General features: G+C 42.6%; 1 protein-coding gene across 3 annotated transcripts in view; it reads right to left on the bottom strand.

The window, feature by feature from the left end:
• LOC311489656 (rho GTPase-activating protein 12-like) overlaps positions 1 to 26,095 on the bottom strand; it is a 55,394-nt gene extending 29,299 nt beyond the window's left edge. For all 3 annotated transcript variants that reach the window (XM_084546837.1, XM_084546838.1, XM_084546839.1), the window contains exons 1-2: positions 25,903 to 26,095; positions 15,898 to 16,672 (exon numbers count right to left, since the gene is read on the bottom strand). In XM_084546837.1, coding sequence (XP_084402963.1) covers positions 15,898 to 16,599 — 702 coding nt within the window. In that variant the 5' untranslated portion in view covers positions 16,600 to 16,672; positions 25,903 to 26,095. The remainder of the gene's footprint in view (positions 1 to 15,897; positions 16,673 to 25,902) is intronic.
• Positions 26,096 to 27,161: the final 1,066 nt, after the last annotated feature.

The following is a 27,161-nucleotide window of genomic DNA, read 5'->3' as shown; positions in this document are numbered from 1 at the left end:
AATAAGTAATAAGTAATGCAAACTGTCGTCAGTTTAGACCCTAACTTGAAGCACACTAGTGTTTTAAAACACCAGGAGAGCCTTTCAGACCAGTAAGCCAGTTAAACACGCTGCAATACGGTAGTGAAGAGGCCAATAATTGCGAGTCAGGAAGCAGCAGCATGCAAACGACAAAATGACAGAGCAATTAGTAAAGCTCAGAGTGTAATTAAGCTCGACAACGTGTCCAAACAGTCCCTCCAAAGTCTTTTCACAAGGTCAACAATGGTGCAGAGTTAACGAGGGAATAACGTACAACTGGAGAGGAGATAAAACATCTCCGCAAAGCTGATGAGGAGACAGAAACGGCCTGACTTCACTGTGGAAACCCCCTCCTTAGTGCTGTTTTCTATTTAGTTTAAACCTTCATCTCTATCAGTCCATGCAGCCTCATTGATCATCGTCACGTATCCCAGTTAAATGATGAGACACAGCAGAGAGCGGCGTCTGGGAAACTAGTGTTATCTAGTGTTTTCCTTGAGTTGTTGTCGGGTACAGGCTGGTGTGAAAATCTCTGACCATCAGCAAAAACAAACTATGTTCTTTCTCGTCATCTATCCCTTCTTTTCCTTTTTTGGTAATTTTTTTATGGTGGATTTCACGAAAGCTCGCGTTCACCGCTGAATCGTGTATCAACCTGTTTCTGCACACCTCAAAAGAATGCAGCGAGGAGGGCGAGAGGAGAATATAAAAAGGACGGCACTCGAATCGTTTTTTTCTCCTGCAGCTACTGAGAAGAGGCCACGTTCTCCCTCGCAGCCGCATGCCTCAACAGCACACCTTTTTCTTTACGGAGGTGGAGGAGGGTAAAAGGGCAGGTATGAGGAAGACAGAGACAGGAAGAGAGAGCCCTCTGGCTAAGGACTGCAGCATGCCAGGACTTTTCTCCTTTAAATAAAACGGCTTTGTGGGCTCAAGCTGAGAGGAACGTGTGCGCTGACAAGGAAAGTGCTGGTGTAAGATAAGAAATTTAGACGCTGTTTGAATAAAACGGTGAATTGCAAAGTGAAAAATACACATAAGTCTGAAAGAAGTGCGAAACGTCAACAGACAAAAGCTGAAGGTCGGCTGAAGGGTTAGATTGAGCAAAGCCTTGAATCCCAGCAGTGGGCAGAGGGGCACCTAACCAGCTAGTAAGTCCACCAGATGGGATTAGTGTCAGTCTAAAAATATACATTTGTATTCATGAGAGCTACAGCTTTAAAAGGAAAGATGCAGGATTTAAAGAGAAGCTGCTAGAAAACGATAAAAATGGAGGGAAAGACTGCATTGCACAGGTGTTGCTGTAGCTTGTCTTCAAAAATGACTGCTGGCGGTTTTCCATCCACTCACTGAAGCAACGCGGAGCAGCCGGAGACAGCGACCGCTGGCTGCGATCACTTCAATGCAAATCCTGCAAGGTCGTTCGAACCGGCGCGCCGTGAGGCAGGGAGGTGAAAAGGGAAAAAGAAGACTGCAAACATCTGACGCTGCCATTTCAAACAAACGGGTTCCAGCTTTAAAAGGAAAGAGGCAAGTGGAGCCGAGTTCGAATGAGTCATCTAGTGAGGAAGAAATGAAAATTAAAACGACCACAGGCTACAAATCTACTCAGAAGAAGATGCAAATCCATTACATATGGTTTTTGTCTCTATGAAAGAAACCAAAGATCTTAAATATGAGGTGACATCTTCTTAGGTGTTAGATTCATCTAAGAAAGGTAAGATTACTTTTGTCCTCAATGAAACTGCAGTGGTAGCATCAGTAAGTTCATTGGTTTGAGGTTGAGGCTTAGCAACATTAAGTAAACCTTCAAAACATTACAAGTCAGTAGGGATGTGCGATATTTCATCGTTTACGATATATCATCAAAAACATTCCCCACAGTAAGAATATGTCATCCCGCGATAAAAACGATAAATTCCCATTGATGACGTATATATGTGCGCGACACACTCGCAGCCCAACACGTATGGAATATTGACAAATTGACGATGGCGGAAGGCGGAGCAGATACGCCGGGCAGTGAGGAGCTCGTTCCTAAACGAGGCTCCACCTCCATTATCTGTTTGGCTTTAACCCCTTAACGCCTGAATTGATTTTTCAATTATATAAAGAAATGAAATATTTGTATTTTTGCTTACCACTCCGGCCGGTCCTACGAGAAACTAGTGCTTGCAAAAGGTTCCTAGGAATTTTTGTAATGCGTTATTTCGGCTGCAGTCTGAACGGAAACAGTGCGTCGCTAATTTGCGACACAAGGCATGAAGGGGTTAAAAAGTTTGACAGTAACACCACTAACTTGTTCCACCACCTCAAACACAAGCACAAACCAGAATATGAAGAAAGACAGAAAATGCGCAAGGATGCAGAAGCAGCGTCGACTTCATCCAAAGGGCCCGGTAAAAAAACAACAACTCATTTTTATCGTTACCGTGATAAATACCAGAAATTATCGGGATAAAATTTTTAGTCCATATCGCCCATCCCTACAAGTCGGTGGTGTAAAGTAATTGCTACGCTCTGGGAATCAGAAACATTACTGCAAAGTCAACGGTTGTGTTTACGTGGTTAGTATTTAATCAATCAAACCGAAACCAACTCATCTGTTTACACGATCTGATAAGAGATGTGTGTCTACAAGCCCTTGAACATCAATGACAATAAAGTTTTATTAAAAAACTGGTTCTGCTGCTGTGGAGCCTTATATCTACTGGAAATATAACTTTATTGACAACACTGAATTCATTCAAGTGAAGAATATGGTTACGATATTTCCACGTTTCCAATGTCGCTGCCCACATTGATTCCGGGTTCATTCACTTTTCAAACACTTATTTGACCAACTGGTTGGTCTGCTACCTCCATGTTTCCGTCCCTCCTGGAAACTCGTCACCTGATGTTTTTACCCCCACGCAGGGCAAACATGCTCCGAAAGAAACGGGATTATTCCAACCAGAGAGAAACCAGACACTCAAGTGTTTACATGATTATTAGCAGCTGATAGTTTCCTACTGAACAGATTATGAGCGGTTCACACCAACCCCATCAACCCAGTCCTTTTGATCAGGTCAATCTGTTCTGATTGAGGTGGAATACTATGGCCTAGAAAACCAGCCCAACTTCCCCCCCAAAGCCCACAAATCAAGGCCAATCAAATCAAGGCCAATCAAACAGTCATTCACATCCTCTGAACGCAGCGGCATTGAATCTGTTTGCAACCAAATGGCTCTGAATGTCTTCTCTGCATTGGTTGAAACACCCCACATAATGAAATCCAAATGTCATATTCTTATAAGAACCGAGTCTGACTACAGCAGGCTAGTGGAATACTTGGGAACAGTTTGGTTCGATCACCAAAACTACTTTATTTGGGCACCTAAAATGTCTATGAAATGTCTACACACAGTTTGGACACCTTTCGTCACATTTCCAGGTGTCAACAAGTCATTCTGATGCACACTTTTTTGGCAATAAAAATAATAGGATTAGGGTTTCTGTCTGTACACATCTTATCTACAACCAAAGCTCTGGAAGTTTGTCAAGTTTTACTCTGATACACTGTGAAGCAGAGCAGCAACCAAGGGAATCAGTTTACATTTTATTAGTCACCAGTATAGAGTGAACAGAGACTCGGCACAAAGAAGGTGCAGTGAGAACTAACAGTTAACAACAAGCATTGTGTGATTTGACTATGTATTCAAACTAAAAATCCAACTGTCCTTGGAAAAATAAAGGCTTTCTTCTTTCCCCCTGTTCAGAATACCAGCCATTCACCGGGCCTGAACCTGTATTTCTGGTCTTGAATGCAAATGAGCAAAAGTGTGCATCGCGCCTCTGGCTTCTCAGACAGAAAACCTGAACAAAGCACAAAAACCTGCTCATGACAAACCAGCTCATCCGGACAAAGAGGACTCAATGGGCTTACTCACATTATGCATATAATGGGTTGATCTGTTTAGCGCTTATTATTGATCGCAGGAGCAAGAGCAAAGGAAGGAGGGAGAGGCAGGCTAGTCTCCGAGAATAATCTATTAATCTAATCTGAAATTGGATTTATCACAGGAGCACGGTCTAAACAGGAAGTTAAGGAGCTTTCATCCTGCAGGAGAGGAGCCGACATTAAACTTAGCAGAGCTGAGAGTGTGCAGCCAATGGCCCAGAATGACTCGGCTCTATTCATACACTAATGTTTGCTCTTTAATGTTTTATCAGGGCAATTCAATCACCGTGACCCAGACACACACGGCGTATTATGAGAGCCGATTTCTACACAAATCACTTTGAAATGTGCAAATTGTGGGCAGGCATTCAGCTGGTGACAGTTTGACAAATAAAGCTGCAGAGCAGGGACTTCACACAAGAGTGACTGAGTCATCCAGATCACAATACTGACTGAGATGAATCGGGAGCTGTTGTTTCTTCTGTGCTGGTTTAAGATTCATCTGAAGCTGCTGTCAGAGTTTACAGACAGTTGATGTTTTAGGTTGAATTTCGTCCATTAAATCATTTTCAGACGCAAAGACTTCCCTTGCTTGGAGGCATGATGGAAGACTGCTGACAACATTGATGTGATGATACAGTTACAGCACAATAAAACATAATCCAGATATTGAAAAAAGACATAAACTAGAATAAAAACAACACAGAAACCAGGCCAAATTCCACACTCACAAATCATATGAGGTGGAAAGTTGGTGTTGTTGGGAACTGATTATGCTCCAGCAAAGATCTGCCGGGTCAGTCAACAGAATGAATGAACAGAAAGGTAACTGTGACATAGTCGTACATGTCATCTGAGCACTGTGGAGATGAATTTGTTTACGATAAAATGGCTCTGATTGGTTGTGGGACTATCCAGTTGTGTGCAGAGATATTATTTTATCTATATTGGATGAAACACGGCACACTGGGCTAAAAACAACAGAAAACTGAATGAGGAAACTTTAGCAAGGCTTGATTTCCATAATGTCTTATGAACAACGGAGTTAAATCTCCTGGGAGTATCTCCTTGCTAACAGGCCCTAGTCATGTGACTTTCAGGTGGGCACCTCCCAAAGATGTTCCAAATAAGAAAAACTCAACTTCCAACAACTCATTTAGAGCTAGGGATGCCGCGATCAGTTCGGGGCCAATCCAGACATTTTAAAATGATGGGATTGGTATTGGGATAGGTCTAGAATAAATCAAAACCACGTCCCTGTAGCGTCAAAAAAGAAAGAACCAAAATAACCAAAATCACGTGAGTAAAGATGTCTGTGATGTGGAAATACTTTACTCTGGAAGATGAACTCAGTCAGACAGAAATTTAGAAGTGAAGAAGCCACTTGGATGAGTGGTGAAACATCTCCAAGGTCTACCCAAAGGTCTCTTACATGTCCACTGAGGCGAATCCCTCCAACCATGCACCATCACAAACCCACATCCAACCTTGCTCCCTGGTACTGTTCAATTTAACAACAACAATGCAAGAGTGGAAACAGAAAAGCGGGGCTTTTGCCCAGGAATGTTCAAACAAATGACACAATTAGCTGGATGAGAATGAACAGGATCATTTTAGCCACGGTAGCCTGGATTAGCTGAGCTGCATCGGAAGAACACGGGTTGGGCTGGGTTTGAATTTGGAAGTTACACAACTAGAGGATGAACCATCAGACGATTACACCACACGGCAAGCTACCATACGCCGGGGAAATTAAACAAATGCCTGCCGAAACAGGTCTTGGGCAATATAGCATTAAACTCCAAATAAAGAGGCCTTGAGCTATGAAGACAAAGCTAGAACTGGTTTTATCTGAACTACATCAAAACCCAGAAACTACTTAGTCTGCTGAAGTGTTCAGACCAATAGAGTGAGGTTACGACGAAAGGATAAACTTTCACCAATCATTTACTTAGATCTCTTTGTGGATACTGTTACTCAAACAGCGCCGACAGCCTGGACTTATGAGCCATAAAGTGCCAAATGCATTTATACTTTATACCTTTTTATCTGGAAAACAGCTTAATGAAGAGTAGGTTATTTATTTAATTAAGATTTCCACATTATTTAAACGGTTATTGTAATCTATACGGGGTGTGTTCACTGGAGCAACCCTGCCTTGCCAAACCCAGCGAGAAGGCCATAATTTAAACATGGGTTTATGTGTAACTAGGTGTTTATTTACTATAAAAATAGAGGCTTGTATCTGCCACATGTCGTGCACAGCATTAGAACAAAGCTTAAAAGCTGGGATCATCCCGTCACAGATCTGAAACCAGCTCACATTACCATTCACACACTGGTTTCAACACCCAGTGACCTTTACCCCGTTGGAACACATTACAGTGCTTTGTGAAAAGGGCTAAGGAGAAAAAAAAACTCATTTGCTGAAAATGCACTGACCCACTGACATAGAAGATACACACAGTGTAAGCTCTGGAGAGAAAGTGGGTCTTTGTAACTGAACACTAAACCAGTCTGACTGCATTGTCCTCATGTAAGCTTTTGCATCATACATACTCAACATACTGTATGTACAACTCTGCCACAGTCCTTGGAAATTGAGATGACAGATGTGCACTGAAGTATTAGTGAAGAATAGCAGCAATTAGTGAACTGTTATTTCTAAAGTTCAGAACCAGAAAAGGGGAAAACTCTCACTTCAAGGCAGTATGGTGAGAAACGTTAGGCCGAAGTCCTGCAGACGTCTAAACTGCTGAATAAATCTGCATTGTCTTCTCATTTACAGCAATTCATATGACTATGGCAAATAAAGAAGAGCTATGTAGATCAAAATTAAGAATATACATGATATTGTTGCTCTGGGCTGATTAATTTGGCTTCTGTAAAATGACTAATAATGGGATGCTGTGAAGGCGTAATGACGCCCAGAAGGCAACCAGGCTAACAGTTTAGCAAGCTAGCAACCGGACGAATATAATGTAGGAAAGGAAAAGACATAATGAAAGGCCATTTTCCTTGTATATATTATATAAAATTGCAAAGAAAACTCACTGCATACTCTTTTTCACCGTGTCCATTTCTGAAAACATCTGCAAACATGTCACAACTCTTAAACTTGGAGCTTTGAGATGATCGTCATTCAACGCAACAGTGAAAACAAGAAGGGGGTGACGTCCCCCTTCATCGCTCCCCTGATCTAATCCGATCTTAAATAAACAAGACTTCCTCCCCTAAAGGCTTTTCTTATCTTACTTGTATTCTTCTAGATCACGTGTGCGGCTGTATAAGTCTAATAAACACGGCTGGAGCCTGATCCGATCATCTCTCGATACCAATCAGGATATCCCCAGTTCATATAGACCTTTCTCATGAACATGATTAACACACAACCTCATTTGAAGGCAACAACAATGTCCGAACAAGTCTGGAAGAATTCATTTTAATTTCATGGACTTATCCTGAACTAATTAGGAAGACAATGAGAGAGGTCCGCGCTTTCTTTTAACGGGGGAATGTCACCACAATCAGATCAAAAACGAGGCTAAAAGACAAAAAGAAAAGTAACGTTCCCACGTTGTCAAGTTAATCATCTCCGACTTTGAACTCCACTTGAGAGCAAAGTGCACACAAAGACGATCCCTTCTACTCGGACGGGAGGAATTGCTGGAACAGTGCAGGCTGCCCGATAAGTATGAGTACACATGGGTAGGGCTAGAAGCAACCCTTTATTTATATTGGACCAGGAGATTACACAGTGCGGCGGTTCACTATCATTTAGTCCTCCTCAGATGTGCACCGTGGTTTGGAGGAGATTGAGCTCGTCAGTTAAGGAGAAGGGATTCTCGTCTTGTGTCTCACGGTCGTATTCAGGATAGCATTAACGAAAGCTGTGCCACTATTTCTAGTTACAAATGAAAAAAGGCCTACTAGCAACTGTGGCAGTGAGTAGATTGAGAAGTTATGATAACATGCAAATGCAGCACATATAACATAATAATAGCGCTTGTAAAAAGGACTAATGTCGGCAGTAAACATTCATATTTGAAGGCACTTCACTACGAGTTAAAGTCACAGCTAGGTCTGATAAAACTGTTAAGTGTATTCTTTACACACACACTTGACAGTTCATTAGGTACACGTGCAAAAAACAAATGCTAATTTAAAAGTCGCTGCGCTAAATCTTAGCCACACTAAGCTAACAGCTAAAACTAGCCAGTTCAGTCCAGTTCAACTGCAGCAGAAGCTTCAATCCTCCAAAAATGATCAGACAGTTTAATTACTAGCTGTGTGAAATTAAATATATTAGATAATGCATCCTGTCTGCCACTCCTCCTCCTCCTCCTCCTCCTCCTCCTCCTCATGCTCTCTCCCATCATCTCTGCTGCCCTGAGCTCGTCTCACCAGCCAGCTGTCCAAACAAATGTTACGTAGCTGGCGCTTATGTAATGAACCGTAGCAAGTGCTTAGCGCATCCTCTTAGCTACCACGCCGCATGCCACCATCAGCTCAAACATCCCGGGATGAAACTGAACCTCTACCGTCTGGTCCTTCTGGCTGGCTCCTTCGTTCCTACAGACTGCAGAAAAAAAAAGTAGCCGGACTCCGAGCGATCGATGTTTATGGATCACGCCGAACGGCTGGATGATGAGCACAGGTCCGCCCCAAGCTGCTTTAGTGACTAATAAAAACAATGGATTTACAGAGCTGAGACAGTATAGCGCGTGGATGATGAGAAGATTTTTGCAGATCAACTTGAGGGATAAACACTTCAAAGACAGCAGCGTGTTGCCAAATGAAGTTTGAAAGAGATGGCACTTGTGCAACAGTGCCATGTGTGCATGTGTGCGCTTCCTGCAACTTAACAGGCTGCAAGCTTCAGGAGCCGCCGTGGGTTTTTTTTTAGATTTGAGTAAGGAATTAGATTTTGCTTTTGAGATTTTTGTTTCAGAGAAGGACTTGTGTTTAGTTTTGATTTAACAACGCTCTCTTGTCCAGCCTTAGCGTCGCCCTTTCAGTTTATTTCACTTGACCACCCAAAACAATAACAGCCTTCACTCAAACCAATAAAATCTGATCTTATGTTACTTCGATCTTCCCCTGACAGAGCTGAGTCCTAACACTCTACAAGGATCAGACGCTGTGCCGTACTTTAACAGAACCGAATATGCAGAAGGTTCTGCTGACATGGCAAATAAATAAATAAATAAATAAATAAATATATGTGCGTGGAGTTATAAAAGAAAAGACATTTGAGTGTCCCTGCAGTCAGTACATGCACAGATAAAGGAGCAGTCTTACCGTTTCATTCTCATCTGGGTACATATTGTCCTGGAGCCGAGTTGCCGCTGCAGAGGAAACAAGTCTCGGCGGTGCTGACGCGGACACTGACGGTGCAGAGGAAACACAGCAGCCTCTGCCTATTCACCAGCTCTCTCTCTCTGACTGACATGTCACTGTGGCGGACCAGACGATAATATCGTTCCGAGACCCTCCCGCGCTAAAACACACACACCCTCATATACACCAGCGCTAATTCAATCACACATTCTTACATAAACAGAGAGAGAGAGAGAGAGAGGGAGAGAGGGAGGGAGGGAGTGCACGGAGCTCAGTGATGCTCACAAACAGTGCTTGACCTCCCCTCCCATAATGCCGCTCTGCACATCGAGGATGCTGCGGCTGACATAATAACACAGACCCACACAGATATCCAACTGAAGCTGCCAAGGGGATTAAGAAAAGCTTCACACAAGTGAGGAGCAGAGTGTCTTCTTTGTCTCTAAATCAAAGGCGCCACATTATTACCCTTCATCAAACGGTATCAAGTAAACTACCGAGTTTTAAAATCCGAGCACACACACAACAGACATTTGTCTATTTTTAGCCGAGAGTCTCTCCCTTTAAAAGTCCCCGGTCGTTTCAGGTCACTGCAAGAGTTACTGTGAATCAATGAGAGGGACGGCTTTATAGGGCGGTACTGGATTTAAGGCATTTATTTTGTCAATGGGACGACGCGAGCACTGTGCATTTTGTTTCGCTGAATCAGCGAAAAACAAGTTTATCTCTAAAGCGTTTGACAGAAATTACGTAAAGTGGGACTGAAGATTTTATTGACAACAAAAAAAAAAAAAAGTTATTTGTTATGTGTCTATATAAAGTTGAGTCAGGTCAATCGGAGCAGGTGACTTTGAAGTGAAGGCAGAAGAATAAGAAAAAAAACAAGGGTGTCAAACCAGGTTCTTGTTACACAAGAGACAAACACAACACAAAGGACTGGGTAGAGCTCTCAGACAGCCGGAAGCCCTGTGTGTGTGTGTGTGTGTGTGTGTGTGTGTGTGTGTGTGTGTGTGTGTGTGTCTCAGGTTGGGAACTGTACTATAAAGCCCCACAGGGCTGCTTCCTAACATTAGTGATGAGGATACAAGCTGACACCACCACTGTCCTGTGATAATCCACTGAGACTTTGTTGCTTTCGCCCCAAATGAGCTGCTGAAGTTTCACGAAAAGAGACACCTGCGACGCTTTCCTGAGGTTTGAATCTCAAAATGTGGCCGCATCCACAACATAGACAGTGACAAGATATTAACTTCAACCAAAAATCACATTAATGTAACCAGCCCGATCAGAACAGACTGAGAAGGGTGCTGTAAAGCTTTAATAATCCATTAAATAGGAAACTATTAGCTCCTAATAACCGTGTAAACACTTGATCTGGTTGTTTCTCTCTGCACGTTTGCATCAATAAACATCAACATCAGGTTGAAGAAGTATTGTCCGTGTAAACATAGCCAACAAGCTGAAATAATGTGTAAATTTTAAAGAAAATAATCAACATTTCTATAATTTGTCAAGCTAAAAAAATGCGAAAAATTTGATTATCTGCTGTAAAATTCACTCATTCATTCATTTCCTGTAACCGCTTGTCCTCTGGAGGATCGTGGGGGAGTTGGAGCCTATCCCAGCTGTCATTGGGCGAGAGGCGGCGTACGCCCTGGACAGGTCGCCAGTCTATCACAGTGACTTTCTTATGATTTTGTAGCTTTCTTTAGCTGAAACAAAACATCTGGGAAATCATTTATTTTTTTCCTACAAGGAATAATGAAAACATCACGGGTGCAGTGCCAACAAACACAATGCGTCCTTGTGCTGGCAGTCATCTGGCGACCCAGATGCAACAGAAGTGGGTTTGTGACAGAGGGTCAGCTGTAATCTGCAGACAATCTGGCAGGAAACATGACAGAGTACGATAAGGTTAAAAAAAAAAAGAAAAAAAAAGAATCATAAAACTGAAAATAACCGAGCTGGAAAGACGATAAGAGCAGAAAGCCTGGGAAAAGGTGTTTTAAAATGCTAAATTAACTTTAATATCAATTAAACTCCCCTTTTTGTCAACATTAAGCATCACAGTGCCTCTGAGCAATGTATGTATTGGCTGTAGTTCATCAGCCAACAGTAGCGGAGAGGAATGCATAAATCCTGTTAATGCAAAAGACTTTTAAACAAGTCATGCTTCATGCTTCATTAAATTATTTTTCCGTTCCGTTTCCATCTGATTAAAACATTTGGGAATTTCCTGAAAGAGTTCAGAACCTCCCGCCAACATGTGATATAACAAACCTCTTTAATAAGGCAGAGAAGGAGAATTAACAGCGGTGCAGATGGTCTGACACCCATTAACATATCCCTCAGACTGTGTGTGTGTGTGTGTGTGTGTGTGAGCGAGCGGATGAACAAATTGGTCTGCTCATACGTGAGTCTTTGCATAACTGAACACAAATGGGTCTCCATGCTAATGAGCAACTTTTCGCGTGTCCCTGCATGTGCGTCAATAAGCTCGGGTGTGCGTTTAGCCGCCGTAATGTACACAAAGTGTGACAGTGTGGAGACGTACGCAGGTGCCAACTCCGCTCACTGCCGCGCTAGGTAATCAGATGAAATGAGGAAGTGCTTCCTCCAATCAATCATCCTGCTGAGAGTCATTAGATGGTTTTAGCTGATTACTGCCGTCATAAAGAGCGATGGATGGGAAGTCTGCAGGGTTGAGTGGGTGTTACTGGCAAATCTGAGGTAGGGGGGGTGGCTGCTGTTTTCAGATTTCACAAAAGCTAAGACACGCCAACAATCGAAAGGTACGGAAAAACAAAATTCAAGGGCAGCACAGTGGTGTGGTGGTGGTTAGCACTGACTCCTCCCTCCGTCCAAAGACATTTAGGTTAATTGGTGGTTTTAATTCTGAGCTTGAACGGTTGTTTGTCTCTGTGGGCGACACGTCCACTTGTCCTCTAGAGCAGGGGTGTGTCAAACATACGGCCCACGGGCCAAAACCGGCCTGCTAGAGGGTCTAGTCTGACTTGGGGATGAATTTGCAAGATGTGAAAATCACATAGGAGACTTTAACTGAGATTTTAACTTAATTTGTTCATTGTTTTAGTTAGAGTAGTGGACAGAGCACAACACCCAGCCGACACCCACAACACCCAGCCGACAACAGACAGCAATGTGTTGAAATTGTCCATCACATCAAAAAGGTTCTGGGTTCTAGTCTATGGGTCAACTGGGCCGTTCTGTGTGGCGTTTGCATGTTCTCCCTGTGTCTGCGTGGGTTCTTTCCGGGTACTTCTCCAGCTTCCTCCCAACGTCCAAAGGAAGACTCGTCATTGGTGATTCTAAATTGGCCGTAGGTGTGAGTGTGAATGGTTGTCTGCCTCTCTGTGTTAGCCCTGAGATAGACTGGAGACCTGTCCAGGGTGTACCCCGCCTCTCGCCCAATGACAGCTGGGACAGGCTCCAGCCCCCCCACCCGTGACCCTTCTCAGGACAAGCGGTTACAGAAGATGGATGAATGAACTTGTTCACACTAAAACAATGGGAAAGAGTCATTTATAGGTTCGACTTGAAACCACTTGAACTAAAATGAGTTTGACCCCTCTGATCTAGAGGATAAGCTGAAACAGGTAAACGACGGATACATCACCTTGCTTGTGTTGCCCTTAAACAAACTGAAAACACCACAGCTAACAGCTAGTAAGCACAAGCAGTCACAGTATGTTCTGTACCTGCACTAAAAGGAAATACCTTTTTATACCAGCATGTTGCACTAGTAAACAAGGAAGAGCTGCAAAGCTGTTTACTTTCATTACTTCAGCTTCTCCTCTCATGCACTGGTTCTCTAAGCTGAACAGCCAGAGACATACCACAGAGACATGATTAAATTCATACAAACCACCTACATTTTGTTTTTAGCAATGGTTCTCCAGTCAGTTTAGTAGTAGTAAATATCTTCTAATTTACCTGTTAAGATAAAAGACCCTCATACAATAAGAAGAAGTCTAGCTAATTATTGTTTAGGTTATCACATCCAGTGCACAGCATATCTCCTCACACAGTGCTGACACATTATTGCTGTGATCCTGGAGGAAGAGGCATCTTGAAAAGCAAAAAGCACGAGGGAAGGCAGCGAAGCAGCAAATTGAAACACACCGAGACCTTGACAGCCATTATTTTCAGTGGCTCGCGGCAAACATCTGCTTCAGTGAATGCGATGTGTAATCCACTGTGGCCAGGAGGTTTAAAGTGAACACTACTGAACGCATCAAACTATTCGGTATCCGATATCTCTGCTGGTACCGTTGCCCAACTAAGGCTCGGTGGCAGATCGGTTTCTAGGAAATCCAGTACTAATGCAGTGACAAGTCTGTGCTGCTTCTTTTCAAACACACCTGCATTGTTAGGGTTTATAACTCTACGGTTGTGTTGCAGCATGTCTCCTCTTAGATATGCGTCTGCTGCTTTTGGTACAAACTAGTGTAAGGGGTGGGGGTAACAGGACGTACAAAATGTCCAAATACAAATGTGGGACAACTTCTAACCTCTTCTAACACCTGAACATAATAGTGGAAAGTCTTGCAGTGACATGGTTGCTGTAGTAGGTTTAGTCCCAGTCACATTTTACTAACAGTCCTTCTGATTTCAACAGAATCCAGTCAGCTATCAGTGTCTGAGATATCACAAAAGTCAGACAAATATGATGATTAAAGATAAAAGTAGTGACAAAGTGGGCCTCAGCGTCAGAAGCAATGTGGCCGATAAGCGTGAGAAACACTCTGCTCACTTGAGTAGCTTACCAGGAGCTGGATGAGTTGGCAGTAAGAACAAGGCCCGGCAGCTGGACACACAAACACAACCCTACTTCCTGCATTCACTCTGCTGCGTTGCTTTTATATTCACCCATGCTCCTCACCCTGCTCCTTTAAGACTGATCATTTCTTAGAGGTTAAGGTAACACATATATAAAATAACAAAATGTGAGAGCAGAGATGTTCTCTGAGGGTAGACTGTGTAGTTTAATAAAGTCCTGACTCACACCTGAGCTGCTGTCACCAGCACCATGCTGCCAGGACGGAGGGAAATAAAAAAAACACAAACAAACAATCGAGCCATTGAAACTGGAGCAGTTTCACATCCGCAGGCATGTGACGGAAACGCCCACCTCCTGGCTCAGAGCGGCTCTTCTGCAGCAGCGCTCTGGGTTCAACTGACCGGACGACAATCAGTCACAGCAGGATTAGTATTCATAAATCTTGTCTTGACGACACCGATACTGCACCGATATGGAGGACACACAAACAACAACAACATCACGGGCGAAGTGAACCCAGATCAAACATTTTTGCCCTGCATTCCTTGGAGGTGAAGCTCGGTGCTCGCCTTTAGAAATGAACGTAACATGAGCTAAAGAGGAAGAAAGTTATGTCCGCAGCAGTTTTACATTAACACGGCAATGGCAGCAAGTGGCGAAAAGCCTTTTTTTCAGTGCTGCAAATACAAGGTGACAAGTAGCTGGTCATGTTTTGTAACATTGCCGCTGGGTTTAAAGAAAGAAATCGATATTTTACAGTTCAAATAATCTTGATCTGATATCGATTAATAAAATCCTTCCATCGTTATTTATTTATTTTTTTAAATACACGCCGTTTTCATACATCTTTCATGCATTAGGAATCTTGCTGAGGTCTCGACAAAGCAAAGCCACATGGAAGATGCTCCAACAACATTAGTCTAAACTGATTAATACTGAATCGAATCGATTCTGACGCACAATAAAAACCGTTCTATTCAAGTGTTGCCATAGCTGATATATTTTAAATCCTCCACAGAGTTAACATTCATGTAATTCAGATCACGGATTTAAATTGAAAAAGGTCAAGTAGCTGCTCACATGTTATGTGTCCGGATTTAAACCAATCAAAACAAGATATCAAACTAATCAGATAGTCACCAAAGGCAGGTACATTATATTTGTCGTGATATTTCCACCGAGAATGAGAAAAAGAAATCACAGAGTGTTTGCTGGCACACAAAGCCAGACTGGTTGTGTACAAAACCAAAACAAGCTTGACAACTTTGACCTTTGTGCTGCCATTTAAACGGCAGAGGAAGGAAGGAGGTCCATTGTGAGCCGGGCCCGCTTTCAGAGAATACGCTTTTGGAAGTGAACATACACAATTTCAGATAACCTTTTAATGCAAAACATACCGAGTCAGCGGTTGCGTCAGTGTTTGATTCATCGCGGCGCAATCCAAACTCAGGAAACGAGAGGTGACAGATTAACTAAGAGGTCCAATAACAGAGGTGTCCTTTAGTAGACGGGAAGGATTGTGAAACCAAACAAACACTCGCAACATGAACTCGCAGTCCTTCACGTGCACAAAATAAAGGTTTACAGCCAGGAGAAGCACCGCTGAGACCGGGTTTCTATTTCCTCACATGCTTTTCAAAAAGAATTTCAGCAACAGAAGCCACTGATCATGAGCAATCAGCTGGCGTTATGTCTGAAGGTGCATTGGCTGCACAGTTAGAGAAAGGTTTTAGATTTGCTCCAACTGTTATTTATTCAAAAAAGACATTTAAAAATGAAAAGGCCTTGGCTTTACCTGGAGATGTTCAGTGGAAGAGCTGCTCAGTTCGTCTCCAGACTCCGAGTCATTCGTGCGCCTCTCCTCACCCGCCGAGTCACAGTGTTGGGTGCGGTCCACGTCCAGCGGGGCCCTCACCATCTCGGGGGATCGGGCTCGAGTGCGGGGCAGAGTGCTGGACCCTCCTTTGTGAGAGGTTTGTGGGCCAAAACCACCACCGCCGCCGCCTTGGACCAGGATGTCGGCGAGAGCTCTGTCGTGCTCGTTGGGAGAGACGGGGGCGTGATGGTGGTTGCTGTCCCTCCGCGGAGTCGGGGGAGTGAAGTGGCCCGATGAGGCGTTTTGTGCCGAAGGAGAGCGCCTGGACTCGTGCCTGCTCTCAAATGACCGATCGGGAGGTCCCAGGTCGAGATTGCTCGGTTTGACCCAGAGTCTAGGCCCACTTTGTGGAGGTGTGTTTCCGGTGGCGGCGGGATGATGTGGCAGGGCTTTGGGAGGTGGCATGAGGGCTTTGCGGACTTCACGAACATACTGAGCAGGTACGTAAAAAGGTTTAGACCCTTCCTCTTTCTTCACCTGCCACCAGTCCTCGTTGGTCTTCTTGACCAGCATGTAGCATTCCCCCTGCCGGATGGTAATGAAGCGGTCCTTGGACTTGTACTCATAGTCGTAGTCCACCTCGATGTAGACCTCGCCCGGGGCAATAGGCAGTTCTGCCATGGTGCCTCTGACTATCCGCCAGGCAGTTCACCGCTAGAGGAAAAGATTTATTACCATGGCGTCATGAGCAGAGCTGTGGAGAAAACAAACAAGAGCTTTGGGTAAATATAAAAGATATCGTCATTTTATATTCCATGTATACACTGTATATCAGCTACTGGTCTAATTATGAACACCATTTAACTATAATGTCAAAAAGGGGACTTATGTTGCATGCAAAGCCTTCTTCTTTTTATTACAACTGTTTTGATCTGCCACTACTCTTATATTCAGGCAAACACACATTTAATTTCACAGTATGACAAAAAAAATTAAATAAAGAAACAACTGGCCTCAGTTAAATGGGATTTGTGAGGCTGTACGTTTAGTTTCACTACAAAATAATCAAGAAAATGTATTTTTATGTGTGAAATAGAAAATAAAAAACAGCTACGTCTCCCCAAAAACTTAATAAAACATTAAATGACATGTGGATAACCAAATCGGGCTTTTGTCAAAATCACTTTTACGAGGCAAAAACTTGTCCACCCCAAAGACAAAACACTCGAGCAGTCCACCTGCACCTTAAGGACAAAGGACACTCCTTTGATGGGAACAACGTACAACATAAAGGAAGCCATTTATGCTAAATTGCAAAATCCTGGACTGAGATATAATCTACCACAGTCTTAACTTCTGTCCCCAAGAAGTTTCGCCCTCTGGACATTAATGGCTCGCTCCTCCAACATTTTCCTCCGATTAGAGGTAAGTATCTGGTCATTACAGACCCACGCCATGCTAGTTTCAGGTGTGCACCCCCCACTAAACTCCTCACCAGTCCTTCAGAGCTGAGTAAGCGGTGCAACGTCTTCAAGGAAACTCAAACTAGTCCATCTGCCTTTGATCCAGATTTGCATAAAACAGCAAAAGAATGTGTTGAGATATTGATAAATCAAAAAAAAAAAAAGGGTCTTCCCACTTTTAAATCCCTTAAGCAACACCAACTAAAACCGATAAACAGCGGTGACTTTCAAAGCTTCATTCTCCGCTAATGCAATCAGAACAAATCAGAAACTGAACACAGCGTCCAGCTCAGAGCTTCAGAGCAGTACATAGGATTAGACGGGAGGAGTAATGTGAGTCACATCGTCTCCTTCCACTCAAACCTCTCTCTCTCTCTTCTGTCTGATAGTGACAGCGAGCCCAGCGGCGTGTTGCCGTTGAGAAATTAGTCGAATCACCCGCATAGTTTCCTGCTGAAGTCACACACTCTCTCTGTTACCACATGACGTGAGGCTGCAGCACACCTTGACCAGCCCGGAGCTTTGAAGCTCTCTCTCTCTCTCTCTCTCTCTCTCTCTCAGAGTGACATTTCAAAAATGCTCGTAACTCAGCTGACGGGCGACAAACAGAAGCACGTCGCCGAGCCAAGCCTTGGCTTAAAAGGCACATCTTATCTCAGATGGGGGAACTGTGAGGGTGAAACGTGAGTGAAACAGTAATAAACCAAGAACTGTTTAATTAATCAAAAGGTTTTATTGAAGGTGAAGTTCATTAGGTACATGAGTGAAAACTAATGGTTGTCATGGTTTTTGGCGTGTGTTTAAAGTAACAGAGAGCTGTTGAGTCAGCTGTGTTTTCATTCTGGAGGCTGTGGTTTGTAATACTATTAAATCGTATTGTGTCGTACCAACACATGTTCCTATTATTACGCCATTTTAGTCAGTGGTCGAGGCTAAATGTGCTTCATGTGCGTTTTCCTACCGTGACGTGACGTTTATGTGGAAACTGGTGAGATTTTTTTTCTGGCATGTAGGAAACTGAAGGAAACTTTGCTGCAGATAATGTGTAAATGTAAAACAAACAATGGACAAAGAACTATAAGATTAACTGTAAAATAATAACAATAATAACAATAATGACTAATGACTAATGCAAATATTGATATTTCAAGACATAAATCCTGAACTAAATCCTCCTTCATGACTGTAGTAACGTTCAGTTTATGTTGAAACAGCTTCATAAAGGTGGTAATTCTACTGTATGATCATTTTGGAGGATGTGATTAAACACTAAAACGGTTTCTTTTTGGTTAGCCTAGCCCACTGACTACAACGGGGTTGTCAAAATAATGGAAACAGTCGGTAGAGTCGGTATAACCCAATGTTATTTAATAGTTCTACAAACCACAGCCTCCAGAATGAAAACACAGTTGAATCAACAGCTCTCTCAGTTATTTTAAACACATGTTAAATACCATAACCTTCATGAAGCTAAGATTTTTTTCACTAGTGCGCCTAATGAAGTGTTTGGTGTCAGATGGTAACAGAAAGAAGTTGACAGGCTTTAACCTGGTCTCACTAAATCATACAAATGTCTGATTATTAATTCTCCTCGTGGTGTGTAAAAGCTGTTTTTGTAAATGTTATAAATAGAGACTTGACACTTCTCTTGCTGCAACGCTGGAGGCACATTACAACAGACTGACATTATGAAACTGTGACTGCAGTTTCCTGGAATGTAGAGAGATCTAGGAAAAACATTTCGCAATAAAATCCCGGTAAAGTGCCTCAAATTGTGCGGTGTGCTGATTCTAAATGTCGTCAAGTTTAGAAACGTTGGTCACACTAAACAAACCATTTCCATTTTGGAAACTCAATTCGCGTAAATGTTATGTCATTTTACGCCAGTAGCCTGGTGTATTTCAACCACCGGAGGAGAAAAAAAAAATACTTCGGCATGCAATGGGACAGACCTACAACCCATCGGAGGCATTTTAGTGCAAACAAATTCAACTCCACATAATCAATTCCCAACGGAGTGACTCGCGACCAACTTTCCGCCACAAAAAATCAGTGGGCGGGGAAGTTGGTCAGGTTTCCAGGAATCTTAAAGGTTCTTTACCAATAATAGGTCCTCAGTCACATTTAGGGGTAAACCATAGCGGCAACCTCGCGGGGGTGAAAAATTAAGCCAACACAGTGAAGAGCCACAAAACTGCAGTTCCTCAAATGACCACTCGAGGCTGGCACCAAAGGTGAGTCAGTCTCTATTGACTTCCATGTTAAAATGTCCATGTTTACAGCCTGTTACGAAAAACAGTCTTGGTGTCTATAGCTAATACCTTCATTCATGCCAACGGAGAGAGTCCAGTTCCTTTTTTGAACCTTTGTTTGGATATACCATGACCTGGATGACTGAGAACCTTCACAGACAACGGAGGGGTGTATTCTGATATAATCACCCACTTAGATTATATCAGGTTTTGCAATTATTGCGGCTAGCGTCTTTGAGGTTGTCTTTCCTGGCGTCAGCTCCACCCCTGTAACCATTTTTTTAACCAACCCGGTGGAGTCAGGTATTACCAAGATGACAACGGTGTTTCCAAAATTGCTCGTCAGGAAAACAACAGCGAACGGCGGGGTGTGTGTCCATCTACAGTTTACACAAGCAGTAGACTAAACTAAAATGTGGCTCCTTGCTGTGTAGCGTAACGGGTAGACTTTGGTCTACTTGAAATTAATTTTAGGTGCCCGCGAGATGCAAAACAAAGTGAGGCTGAGAGAAATCTTAACCCCAACTGAGAAACAAAAAACAGGCAACGACGTCAAAGAAAGTGTTGCAGTCTGAGGTTCATCTGATCCGGAGGAAGTTACAGGATATTACAGAACGAGTAGCAGGATATTACAAAGACGGTCGTAATTACAATCCCACATCTGTGAGTCACGTCCAGTGAAACCTCGGCCTTACAAAACCAACATCATTCCTGGACATACTGGACTACAAGAAAAAAAAAAACGTTCCACTTTTATTTTTTGTGTAGCGGTGCAGCAAACTGGGCAGTAGACCAACCTCATAGCGCATAAGAGCCACTTGTAACCCGTAGTGATTGCGCCGACTCCATTTTCCTTCGTCCCACACAAGCTATGCTGTTTTTTTTACAACCACTTCATTGACCATGAAGCTGTTTTACAGCACCGTCATCGTAAAGCCTACAGCTGAACAGTAAACCTAGGTTCCGTAGGTATTATCTACAGTTACTCCAGCATTTCTGATTACCTTCAGTTGTGCATTAGCTTAATAAAGATCTGTGATTAGGCCACCAGTGCCCGGATTACTCGGCTGATGCCGTGGCCGCACGGATAATATTGCCCCAGATTAACTCGCCGGTTCAGGCTGACAGGCGGTGAGGGAAATCTCGCCCGAATTTATCAGCTGAACGGAAAGTCCATTAGCCAAATGAAATTGGAAGAAAAAAAAAAAACGTCTGGTGCCAACGACACGCAGAATACAGCGGGCATTAGTCTGGGTGACGGGTGTACAATGAGTAGAAGTGGCAGCTTTCCTCGTTAACCTGTGACCTCCTAATTCAGATGACAGGAGGAAGACTAGGTTCTAATCCTCACGCTGCAGACATGTGGACTCTATTAAAAGGTAGCAATGTAAATAATAAGGCAGATTTCTACAGCGTTTTTACAGTCAAGATTGAAGACATTGTGACAATACACAAAATCTCGTCCACATACAAGGCAATTCACGAGTCGCCCATTGTTCTCTGGTAGCCTAAACGGACAAACTTCCCGGCCTACAAATGACTTGTGGTGGGGAAGTTGGAAAATTGGTCTGGATCCCCTCCGTTGTGAACTGATTATGTTCTGACAAAGATCTGCCATGCCAATACAATCATTTGGGTGGGCTTTACGTGGTAACGGACAGAAGAGTGATGGAATTGTAGTCGTACACGTCATCTGAGCGCCGTTGTGTTAAATTTGTTTACAACAAAATGGCTCTGATTGGTTGCAGGAGTACCCAATTGCGCGCAAGGTATTTAATTCTCTGTTTCAGCTGAAACGTGGCCCTTAATGGAATCTAAATGTCGTGTTATCAGACTAATATTCTTATAAGAACTGACTCAGCATTTGTTTCCTGTAGGGATGCCTCAATAAAGTTATTCTGAGTCCAATCCCAGTCCTTGAATACTTTATTTATTTAGTTATTTATTATACAAAAAAATATATATATACGTCAGAGTAACAGCCACGGTTGTTGCTGTGGTCAGCCTGGTGAGTGTGGTGGTAGGAACCTAAGTTTTGGTCAGTGTTTCCTTTTGATAAACATTTGGGGAACTCTGTGCTTGAAACATATGTCAATCAACCACATATTGGTCACGGCTTCAACTTTAAGATGCGTCACCAAAGGTTTTTTGTTCTATAACGACTACAAATTCCACGTTTTTAAGTCAACTAGCTTTTTTCCTGTGTGTGTACCGTTTAACACCGAGCAGAAGTCAAATTAGAAGCATGTTCTCCTGTTGTGGGAATAACAACCGTCGAGCAAACAGCAGGTCTGATTGCGTGTGCATTGTTAAAATACCTTCAAATATTTCTTATCTGGGAAATTTTGGTACTTGAGTCATCAGAGCTGTTGGACAAGAGTTAGTTTCCTGTCACACTTGCTCAACATTTCCCTTTGGGTTTTTTCCTCCACTCTTTCACGTGTCCTGCCAAAGTTTTAATGTAAATCACCAACAAGTCTGACAGCTGTTGATTAAATGTTTAAAGCCAGTACTTCTTTGTATCTTCAAGTTAAAACATCTACTGTAAGCATTGAGGTAAATTTCTGTTTTTAAACTTGTAAAGCCTAACCTGATGTACAAAATCTTAATCACTGAATAATTGCTCGAGTCAAAGCAATCACTTTTTCAGGTTTCAGCACCAAAAATGTGAGAATATTTTGTATTTCTTTGCTTTTTAAGTTTGTAAACTTAATTTTGGGTCGTGGGTTTTGATAGTTGGTGCAACAAAACACAACATTTAATCACATTTTTCTCTCATTTGACCGCCAAATGTTAAATGAATGTTGAGAAAACACCTGATTTCACTTGTCAACTAATTAAACATCTCATATTTTGCACAATCTAGCACTTAAACCGTTTGCTTTAGAAAATAAAGAGGCTATGGCTTTGCTATGAAAATACCTAAAGACTAGAAGACTTTGGAAGGATAAGTACCTGAGTGTGTCTCTGTCTCTTATCCCCGCCTAGATTAAACCTCAGCTTGAGCGCTGCTGTTTAGTAAAGAGCACAAATCTTCTCAGAGTCCAATCAGCAAAATCAGGAGAAGAACCTTAACTTAAAGTGATGGTAATGAGATTTAGAGTGGGATATGGGGTAGACGGGTGGGAGCCACGAGTAAAACCAGGCGGGACGTTAAAGCACGGCCTCGGTTGAAGTGTTTGCGAGGGATGAAAACTAAAAAGAAACGTGCAGTTTGAACCGATACATGTTGGAAAAACTGCTACCGTCAGCGCACGTTAGCAAACACACACACCCTCGCATTTTGTCACCACCTCAGCACAACAAGAAAGCAGCACCTTGGAAAAGAGGTTTCTTGTTGCTGGTGGCGCTGAATGTTTCAGCAGAGACAAACTGAGGCGGCGGCAGCGTCGAGTCTCACATGACTCCTGTTAGCAAACCGTTTCAACCTCGAGCCGGGCTGCTAGTTATTACTTTGAGTGAGCTATTTTCATGGGACAGCAGAGCAAATCTCTGTCCCATTACGGACGGAGGCATTTAAAGAGAAGGGTAAAGCACGTTTATCGGCGTCGCCAAGCTCAGTTCAGTGTTCATATTCTGTAGTGTTGTTGTGGAAGAAGAGGAACTTTTCACAAACAAAGCCATGACTGTTTTCCCACTCACTAAAGCGAATTAATATCACGACCATCTGCCTTTTTTGTTTTTGTATAATAATCCTTTAGAAAACAGCTGATGGCAAGTTTTGACAATAATGTGTTTCTGGAAAAGTATGACGTCTAAAAACAGTCACAAATTATATTTCTCACGATCAACCTAAAGAAACTTTTTCAGTTCTTAAACAAAAAATGCTTTTAGTGACTAAAAACCAAGATAAACAGTTTTAGATAGGCAAACATTTACCCTTAAGGTTCTAACAAACCAAACCAAATTCAACGAACTACCGGCAACGAAGGGAGACGGTTAAGTTGCCTCACGTTGCCTGTGTCTGGGCCAAAAAAGTTGCGCAATTTCGATTCACGAGATCCTGATTCCGGTGAATTTGGTTTAATTTAGAGAGATTTAAAACACATTTTCTAAGTTATGAAAGAGATTTTTTTACAAAACTAATGTTGTCATTGGTTCCGGAGGTTTGTGGTGTATTTCCACGATATCTGACCTCTAGTTTCACATCTTGCATGTGGCTTTGCTTTTGTCCAGCTCTTTGCTGCCGCGCATCAGCTTTCGGGGCCCGGTGGAGCTTTAAGAGTTGTAGGTTCTGTCGTGTTTCGGGTCTTTCTCACACACGTGGACGATTTTCAGTGCGCGACAACGGCAAGATTTCTAACAGGAAGGATGCAGGAAGTGGAATATAATTTAAAAGTCAATCCAAAGATTTTATGAATCAGTATCAGATCTTTCAATTTAAGAATTTCTTTAAACACAGCCTTCTGAAAGTTTCATTCCAATCATTTTAAGTGGTGATTTGTTGCCCTGTCGCAAAAGATGGAATCAATAAATTAATAAGAATAAAGTCAAAATGTAGCCCTGCGATAGACTGGCGACCTGTGTACCCCGCCCCTCGCCCCTCGCCCAAAGACAGCTGGGACAGGCCCCGGCCGCCCCGCGACTCTTCACAGGACAAGCGGTTACAGAAGATGAATGAATGAATGAATGAATGAAATCAAAATGTCAGTGAAGCTCCTGAACTCATCTGGGTCACGGCATAACGGAAACAAAACCAACTTGTTTTGAGTTTTCTTCAAGATGTTTCACCACCCATCCAAGTGGCTTCTTCAGCTCTAAATGACTGGTGGGGAACATCTGTGGGCGGTGTTAACCTAAAAACCTACAACACTGGGGTCTTTTAACGACCCACTTCTCACCAGGGAGAGTGAAACCCGTTGGTACTTTCCACGTCTACTGGCGAAACAGCTATTTTAAACATCGTACTGGAATGAAATTTAACAATCGGAAAATGTTAATATTGCTGTGTAGCTGCTGGTGCTGGCGCTGTGCTTCCAATATTCAGCTCACAACTCAATCTTTCTCCACCCGAGAGACCAAAAAAAATGTTTTTCAATCATTAGAGTAGCGAGAACACTAACTTCTCTGTGAGAACCGGATCAACAATCTACAACATCAGGAATGAGCAGAAACAGCCAAGTGGTGCACTGCGACCTTCACACGCAACCACATCACATATAGGCCCACGCTGCCCAGAACGGCAGCAGCAGCAGCCTGGATTCGGCCCGGGCTGCCCCAGTTAGACACCCCTCTCGCCACAGTTTTCCTCGAAACTCAACTCCCTGAGGTCTCCAGCGACTGTTATAACCGCAATCTGTCACACTTCAGCCCACCACGGCCGGTTGCAGCTCACTTAATGAGGGAAGAGGGAGAAATGAGAGCGCACGGCGTAAAGAAAAGAATGTAAAACAGGCCGCGTTTAGGGGCTCGACGTGAGAGGAGGTCTTGACCTAGTAAAGTTCAAACTAGCTTTACCCATTCCACTTTTAATAATCAAATGTATGGCTGTAACTTAAGTTTTACACATTTTTTTCTAAATCATTTAGTCTATAAAAGATGCCCAAACTTACTTTACAGCCTCTCTTTATATGGAAATATTTGATTTTTCCACTAAAAAATGGTAAAAGATCAAAACTAATGCTGCTCCAGCAACTTTTAACTGACTAACATATGAATTAATCCAAAATCAGTGCATCATTTTAAAAGCTGGACAAGTAGTAGCTTCTGCATTTGCAAAGAAATGTCACTGCTCTCAAGTTTAAACGATTAACACAACTAACTTAAATGTCTTGACAGGAAAGGCGTAGTCATAGTTTTCATTGCAGGCTAAGTGACTGCTTAAATAGTCAATCAAACAGTACATCAACCAGCTCTAATGTGATTAATTCTGCAATTTAAAACCACAAACCCTCAGACATCCACTATATATATATATGCTTAGTCATATGTAAAGGTTGAGAGTTGCAGGTTAATCTCACTGCCTCCCCATTTGATATCAAAAATCTCACAGATTTATAAGGAGCAAGCACACCTTTGCTTCTGTTTTGCTAGTTTATTGAACAGTTCCTGGTGTGTGTACAGCTGTCCTCTGAACTTCATTAACCCTGGGGATATGTTGTACACTTCCAGGATCAGAGTCAACGTCTCGGCTTTGTCTTAAACTCATAATTTTGTAATGTTAACACGTAGTTCCCAGCTCGCACCAGTCCTGTTTTAATCCGCCGCTAACGTTAGCTAGCTCATTAGCTTCCTGGCTACAGCATTCCTCAGTGTCCCAAACACCTTACCTTTTTCTGTTGATCCCCGGGGGAATATAGAAAGCGCACTCCGTTGGTCCCGAGAGAGGTTTTAGTTCCCGTAAAGTTTCCTATCCGACGGCCACCGTGTGAAACTCGTTGCCTACTTGTCAGGTTTGTCAGATATCTCTCGCTCTCGTTCCTCCTGTTTCTTCCCTGGCCGGTGTAATCCACACAGCACAAGCAGCGCTCGCTCCCGTGGACTCCTCGCCTGCCCTGACAACTTCGGCAACTACCTTCGAGCAAAGATCGTCTATTGTGTAGGATGTATCACTCCACTGATTTTTCAGGCGGAGTTTAAAAAAAAAAAAAAAAAAAGTGACCCGATTTCCGGTCCAGTCAGGGCATATTGTACACGCGCACTTTCAAAGTCGATATTACAAACAAAAATACAAACACACTATATGACTATCAATGCAAGTTTGTTGGTGTTAAGCTAATATACATATTGTGTATGCGTTAGCGGTCCCATTAACTCGTGTGAATGTTTTTTGTGGAAATACACTCAGAGTGAGAACTCTTGTCTATTTTGTACTCTAAAGTCCGAGCCCCCTCAGGTGTTCACACTGCAAACGGGGAGTTAGCGCCCCCTGGTGGTACTGATGCGTAACTACAAATACATTGCACGTAACTGAAACGCCGGTTAAATAAATAAATAAATATAAAAATAAATAAATACATATAAGTATAACACTTATGTGATCTATTTCAGCTTAGAGTTAATTTTAAGACTTTTAATGCAGCGGTTTTATGATCACAGCTTTTAATAATTGAGCTCTTCTCAAGACTATTAAAACATAAATCGTACGTCAAAAAATTCATCCTGGCTTTCCATCACTTAAATAGTGCTAATTAAAATTACAAAAACAAAATTTCTTGATCCCATAGATCAAATGCCTGCTATATGGTCCAGTTGGCTAAATTAGCTTAGCACAAATGTCGGGAATGATCCTGGCTCTGCCCTAAATTGTGATTAAATCAACCCTTATAGCACGTCTTAAAGCTCACTTATTAACACACTATAAATATGTTGTTTAATCTGTAAAAAACGAAATGCTAAAAACAACCATTTTTATGCGAATTAGCCTTTTAGCCGGCTGATTTCTTTCTTCCGGCTAAAGGTCCTGTTGCCAGGCAACCAGCAGTCGTTCGGAGTTAGCTGGTTAGGCTTGAACTTAACCGCTTGTTTTGCAATCACGGGAAACATTTTATAATTCTGGCCAAACAACGTATATATGAATGGAATTACG

This window comes from Chelon labrosus (assembly GCF_963514085.1).
Source record: "Chelon labrosus genome assembly, chromosome: 6".
Taxonomy (NCBI): Eukaryota; Metazoa; Chordata; class Actinopteri; order Mugiliformes; family Mugilidae; genus Chelon; species Chelon labrosus.
The sequence above is the reverse complement of the archived record's forward strand: the minus strand, read 5'-3'. Positions and strand labels throughout refer to the sequence as shown.